General features: G+C 51.7%; 1 protein-coding gene across 1 annotated transcript; it reads right to left on the bottom strand.

Annotated features, from left to right (window-relative positions):
- Window positions 1-208: 208 nt before the first annotated feature.
- Window positions 209-6,740, bottom strand: LOC116918554. Its single transcript, XM_045171239.1, has 2 exons — window positions 1,217-6,740; window positions 209-354 (listed from the first exon to the last, which is right to left on the bottom strand). The coding sequence occupies exons 1-2, from the start codon at window positions 6,738-6,740 to the stop codon at window positions 209-211; spliced, it is 5,670 nt and encodes a 1,889-aa protein (XP_045027174.1).
- Between the last annotated feature and the right edge of the window lie 208 nt (window positions 6,741-6,948).

The following is a 6,948-nucleotide window of genomic DNA, read 5'->3' as shown; positions in this document are numbered from 1 at the left end:
CGCAGGGCCAGATTACTGCTGGCGCAGAAGGTCAGTCGGGACTTGCGGGGGTGAGCCTGCCAGACTGTATACCTTTCCGTCGGGTAACCTTTTATCTAGTGCCGTAGCACTTGTTTAACGACCACAACGTTCGCCTTTATCGGGCTTGCGTTGATGAGTCCTGCGACGGCTGGTTCGCCTTGTCGGGCTAGTAGCACGGTCGCTCCTGTTAAGCCTTATCGGGCTTAACAGCGTCACTGCCGCTGAGTATTACTCTTGCGGTTGGAGGAGAAGTTCTCGAGTGGCTGCTTCTTTCGCGGGCTGGCACGTCTGAGGCGGCGGCTGGCAAGCTTGAGGAAGGCGGCGGCGAGGAATCTGAAAACCTTAACAAAAGAGATTACCGGCACAGGAAACAAGACTGTACGAGGGTAAATCGGTGAGAAAAGTGAGTGTATTAAAATGGCACGACGGCCCCTTATATACACAGAAAAACTACACCGTTGTCTAATTTGTTGGGTCGTCCGATCCAGGAATAGAGGGCACCACTGCTGATGATTGCCGGCTATCGATCAGTAAACTTCTCGATAACCCTGCGGGAACTTTAACCTATATTCTGGCGGGATGAACTCTGCAGGCTCCGCCTCAATGAGTTCAACCCTCGTTGTTCCTTTCACCCTCAACAGGTGTCTCCATATATATGGAAAAGCACTCAGCTAATTCCAATATCACTGTCTCGAGCTCCAGCCACCATACTACGGCTCTTGCGAGCCGTAGGCCGTCTTAAGTCACTTGCTTCCGCTAATGGACTTCCTTACCCTCGGTAGCGCGGCACTCCACCGAGGGTGACTCGTCTGAGTCTAGCCTTCTTCGGCCAAAGGGTTGGCACCCGGACGATGGCTGTGAGCTTCGTCCGTCGGAATTTCCGACACTCCCCCCGTTGGACCTTGGTCTAACTGAGTTGACGAAAGCTCACTGTCTTCGTAGGGTCCTGTGTTCCGATGGTTATCGTCTATCTGGCCCGCGTGGAGCTCCAACGGATATAAACTCTTTGGGTCTCTCGTTATCATGATCGACCCTTTTCCTCTGAATTTATCTGCGATCAAGACGTTCACACGCCTGGTCTTTCCATCTTTGCCGGGGATTAGTTTAACTACTCTCCCGGACTTCCATCTCGTTCTTTTGGCTGACTCGTCGTGAATTAACACGACTTGTCCCAGCTCAATTTCTTTCGTATGACCTGGAGTTGGACAGTGAAACTGTTCCAGATCCATCACATATTCCGTGTAGAAATCTTTCCACCATTGAGCGACCAGGTTTCTCCTGAGCCTCTCTCTCTTTGTCAGTGTCACCCGGTCCGAGTATTCTCTCTCCTCGTCATCGACCGGGTGATGCTGCTGTTGCCGGTAGCCTGTGACCAATTGCTTGGGTGTTAGCGGCTCCGTATCGTCTTCTGCCACGTATGTCAACGGTCTGGTGTTGATGGTATCTTCGATCTCCGTCAACACCGTTTGGAATAGATCGTATTCCATACAATCGCCCCCGTATGTTTTATATAGCAGCCGTTTAACGGTCTGCACCATCCTCTCCCAGAATCCGCCCCACCAAGGGGCCAAACTCGGCGAGAACCTCCACTTTATGTTGAGATCAACCAGGGTGTTAAACACTCTGCTGTCTCTGTACGCTGCTCTGAGGTACTTAGCGGCCAGCGTAAACGTTCCTGCGTTATCGGAGTAGAGCGCCCTTGGGTACTCTCTCCGTGCAAAGAATCGTCTTAGCGCGAAGATAAACGTGGAAATCTCCTGGTCGGTCGTAACTTCGAGATGAACAGCTCTTGTTACGGCGCAGGTGAAGAGACACACGAATACTTTCGTTTTGTGACCGCTATTTGCCGGCGACTCTACTGGGAACGGGCCTGCGAAATCTACCCCCGTTATCGTGAACGGATTCGACATTTGCAGACGGTCCAACGGTAGGGGCGCCGGTATTTCATCGAAGTGTCTCGAGTCCATTCTCTGGCATCTCGTGCACTTGCTTGTCTCTTTTTTGACGGTCTGCCGCATCTTCGGAATCCAGAAATCCGTTCTGAGTGCCCCCATCATGGTTTTCACTCCGGTATGTTTCAACCGAAGATGCGTTTGTTCAATCAGTCTCTTTGTTATGATGTGTTCGGCCGGTAGCAGAATGAGCGCTGCTTTTTTATTGTATTCCATCCAATTTAGATGCCGGCCTCGACACCTGATTAACTCGTCTTTGCTGTCCCACATGAGGCCGAGTTTCCTCAACTCATGTGGGACTTCTGTTTTCCCAGCTTTAAAGCTCTTCACCACTGCTCCGTAGTGAGTCGCCTGGGCTTCTTTGTAGAGCTCGATCGTTGCCTCTCGCGTCTCTTCTGTTGTCAACACGGGGAATTTCAACTTCCTTCCCCGATGTCTGACCGTTGCAGCCGGGCTTTCCGGACTATCTTTGCCTTTGAACTTTTTTATCGCTCTTAGCATCGTGGCCAAGACTCTTACCATGACTCGCATGGAGCTGAATCTTTCGTACCACTTTGCTTCGATTGATATCGCGGATTGCGTTACTTCGACTGTCTTTTCTTCGACCGAGACCTCCTGTAGTTGGAGCTCGGTCGCTGAGCTTGGTGACTGGGGCCATTCCTTCTCTTTCCCCATCCAAGATGGGCCAGTCCACCAACTCTTTTGTGCGTTTAACTGCGCTGCCGTAGCCCCTCTGGATGCTACGTCCGTCGGGTTTTGTAACCCTGGGCAGTGCCTCATTTCTTCAGTTTCCACTGTCTGTCTTATCTCTGTCACCCTATTGTAAACAAATTGCTTCCACCGACCAGCCTCGCCTTTCATCCACCAGAAGGCTATCGCTGAGTCGGTCCACAGAAGTTTTCTCTTGATGACTGTTTCCGTCGCTTTCTCGACGTAGCTCCCGAGCCTCGCAGCCAGTAGTCCACTCAGAAGCTCCAGCCTCGGGATCGAGACTGATTTCTTAGGGTCCGGCGCTACTCTCGTTTTGCTGCACAGCATCACTGGGTCTTCCCCATCGATTCTCTGTAAGTACGCCACCACACTATAGGCGTCGTTACTTGCATCGCAGAAAAGATGAAGTCTCCCTTCATGATCTCCCGACCATCGGGGCTGACAGGTATTCCTCAGCTCTGTTATTCCGTCAATGAATGTTTTCCAATGAGGTATCACCTCGATTGGAATGGGCTCATCCCATCCTGAGCCCGCCAACCACACCTTTTGCATGATGAGTTTCCCCACCAACGTCACCGGAGCGATGAGACCCAAAGGGTCAAAGATCTTCAGTGCCAGGCTGAAAAGCTTCCGTTTGGTGGGTCTGTCACCAATTTCGCGGGCTTTTCTGAGAACCTGCGCCGGATCAAACCTGAATTTGTCCGACGCGGGGTCCCAGATCACCCCTAAGGCTTTTGTGGCTGACTTGCCCTCTGCTGTCACGTTCGTGACCGTCTCTTTAAACTGGACCTCCGGCAGTCTTTTAATCAACTCTGCACTGTTGGAGGTCCACTTGCACAACTCCATCTTTGCGGCCTTGAAGATCGTAATCGCTTCGCGAATACGTTTCTCCGCTTCATCAACATTTGTCTCCCCCCCTAGCCAGTCGTCGACGTACAACTGCTGTTGTAGCTGCCGCACTGTCTCGGGGTATATCGCTTCAAACCCTTTTAGGTGTTTGAGGATAACAGCCTTGAGTATGAACGGGCTGCAAGACAACCCGAACGGCACTCTTCTCCATCGATACTCGATGAATTTAGGCTGAGGTTTTCTAGGATCATCGACCCAGATGAACCTTATCAACTGCCCGTGCTCCGAGCGGATCTCGACTTGGAGAAACGCCTGAGTGATGTCGGCGGTCCAGGCTATCCGATTCTGTCGGAACCGCAACAAGACCGCCAACACTTCCGGGTTTAGATTCGGCCCAATTTCTAGAGCATCGTTGATGCTAGGTCTTTCCTTCATATGTGCTGATCCGTCGAACACCGGCCGAATTTTCGTGGTTTCCGCACTAACTTTAATCACCGGTCGGTGAGGTAAGTATGTGCAGTCACCGTTGAATCCTCGGTCAGCTTCTTCGATGAATCCGTCTCTGATATATTGTTGAAATATCTCGTGGTATTTCAACTTATCTTCCAGTTGGGTCTTGCCCAGCAGCCCTTGCAGCCGTATCATTGCGATCTTCCGGTTGGATTCAATTCTGCGATGGCCGATCTTGATGGGGAACAACACCTTGTAACGCCCATCGTCTGCCCGCAGAATCGTCTCCTGATAGGCCTCCAAGAATGCGGGTTCTGCCTTTTCTTGTGGGGTTATCCCCATATGCTCTAGACTCCAAAATTCTTTGAAGTCCGTCATCGGTTTCTGCACGTCTACTGCTGCGGTTAACACTTGTTCTTCCGCTTTACTTTTTTCATCTATCGTACCGAAGATCAGCCAGCCAACTTTGCTTGCACATGCGACTAGCCCATTTGCGCCTGGGATGGTCTTGTGCTGCATTATCGACCAGATGAAATCGCAGCCGACGATGAGATCAAACTGGTTGCCTTGCTGACCGGTGATGTACCGGTCATCGGCTAAGTCCTTCCCCTGGCCTATCAGGCCTTTCGAGAAATCTGTCGGGGTGACTTTCTTTGCGTTTGCGAGAAACTTCCTCGCAATCGCTTCGATCTTTATCTCTGGGGCATCCTGGCTAAGTCCCGCGAGTCTGAGTCCGAACACGGCATGGTTTTTGCCCGCCTTGTTCTGGTCTCCGAACCCGTTGACCGCCAGGTATTCAGCCCTTATCTTTTCCGCTCCGACTCTGGTCGCCGTGTCCTGGCGGACAAACGTTCTCTCGCTCCCAGAGTCAATTAATCCGACTATCTTTACCCGATCTCCGGCTTTCCCTTTAAGGTAGGCCGTGAAGGTGGGCAGTACTCCCGTCTTCGATCTTGTAGAAATCGTCAACGTGGTGGTGTCTATCGTCACCACCTTTGGAGCTCTTTGAGGGGAGAATCCTCTGTTTCCTGCGGGAGCTGGCGCATAACCGCCGCCCCGTGGTCTAGCCACGCATACGGCAGGGCTATGTTCCGTGCTCCCGCAGTGTCGGCACGGAATTCGCGATATGCAATGTTCCGTCCGATGCGATCGGGCCAGACACTTCAGGCACCGACCTTCTTTTTCTGCCGTCGCTCTTCTCTGAGCTGACGACCCTTGATTGCAGTTATGATGCAAGTGTATCTTTTGGCAGAATAGGCATGCCAGGCCTCTGTTTCCATTATTTGCCGTGGTAGCGGCCGACTCTAGCACGGGCTTCCCGCTACCACTTGTCGCCGACGTCTCGTCTTCTTCCCTAAGTCTTATTTCCCTTTGCAGGGCCTTCAAGATCTTTGAGAACGTCGGCTCATCGTCCTCCCACCTGTCCCTCCACCGGCTAACCAACGCCCTTGGAAAGGCCGCCAGTAGGTCCGGGGCGAGATAGGATTGATGAGTACTTGTATCTACTCCTAGGCTGTTCAGCGCCGCGACGCTATTTGCCAGCCCGTCATGGAGTTTTTGCCACTGCGACAGAGCGGAAGTCTCGCTCAGTCGAGTGTTTGCCATCGCTTTGAGTTCCGCCAAGTAGTGCTTTTTCAGCCTATCTTGGTCTCCGAATCTTTCCGTCAACAATTCCATGGCCTTGCGATATTGATTCGACCCGTATTGCAGGTACGAAATCGCATCGGCCGCCTTTCCTTTCAAACAGCCCCGAAGGTACTGATATTTTTGCTCATTTGTCAGCGTGTTGTCGTCGTCGTAAGTCGCCCAGGCGGCTTGCCAACTCCCCCACGCTGCAATATTTCCGCTAAACACCGGAAGGGGTAGCGCTGGACGGTTCACGAGTGTCGTGGTCGTTGGTGTAGGGTCTCCTTTCGGAGACTCCGCCAACTGTTCCAGCACCGCTATTTCACCCAGCGCCACGTCTAGCTGCCCACGGTCACTTGTTCTTTCTTCCGCCGTCGAGATTCCAGCTAGCTTCCGTGTCAGCTCCGCCACTCGGTCATATCTTGACCTTGCCTTGAGTGTGTTCACTCGGCGTTCTTTCTTATCTTTCGACGTTCTCACGATATGTCCAGCACCCATCAGTTCTCCCATCAGGGTGTCTCTTTCTGCCGTCAAATCATCCCTGGTATCACAGGAGATGTTTACGATTGATGCGCCACTTGCGTGATGGCTTCTCGCCTTCACCGTCTCTGCCGAGGAGTCTCCCCCCGTTTCGGGGGTCTCCTCTTCCTCTATCACTCGGTTCCTCCTCAGCTCAATAAGGATATCGTCCTTGTGTCTTTTCATTGCTTTGGAGGCCTCGAATGCGGCTATTTTTTGTAAAGAACACGTCATGTCCGACCTTTGATTGAACATCTCTTCTTTTATCGTTTTTAATGCGGTATCTATCGCCGTTGACTGTCTCTGTTGGATCTGCAACTCTAGTTGCGGAAGTAACACGCCAAGACGGCGAACTTCCATCTCGAGTGCTCGTATCCTTCCATCGAAAGTCGCCAACGTACCGTCTTGTCTGTTAATTGCGGTCTGAACTTCTTGGTTCAACCGTTGACATTCCTGCGTGAACTTGGCGTCGACTCTTTCGATCCAACCGTTTAGGCTGGCGATATCGTTCTTCGCCTCGTCCAATGATATTTCTTGTAGCGAGAAGCGCTCGTCAGAGACCTCCGCGACCACTGCCGCTCGGGTTTTGCCTGACTTTGTTGCTTCTGCCATTTTCGTTTCCTTTATTTTACCGAAGAATTAAGTCAACTAAGACACAATAGCTCGGTTTCAAAATATTTTATTTTGCTTCAACAACAACCAACGATAACAAGATTTTCTCCGCCGAAGCAGAACAAGTTTAAGCCGAATAAGGGCTTGTTGGGGACTTCAACACGGCGTCTTCGTCTTCCGAAGTATGAATCCCGTGCTTCCTGAACTG

This window comes from Daphnia magna, linkage group LG3 (genome assembly GCF_020631705.1).
Source record: "Daphnia magna isolate NIES linkage group LG3, ASM2063170v1.1, whole genome shotgun sequence".
NCBI lineage: Eukaryota > Metazoa > Arthropoda > Branchiopoda > Diplostraca > Daphniidae > Daphnia > Daphnia magna.
The sequence above is the reverse complement of the archived record's forward strand: the minus strand, read 5'-3'. Positions and strand labels throughout refer to the sequence as shown.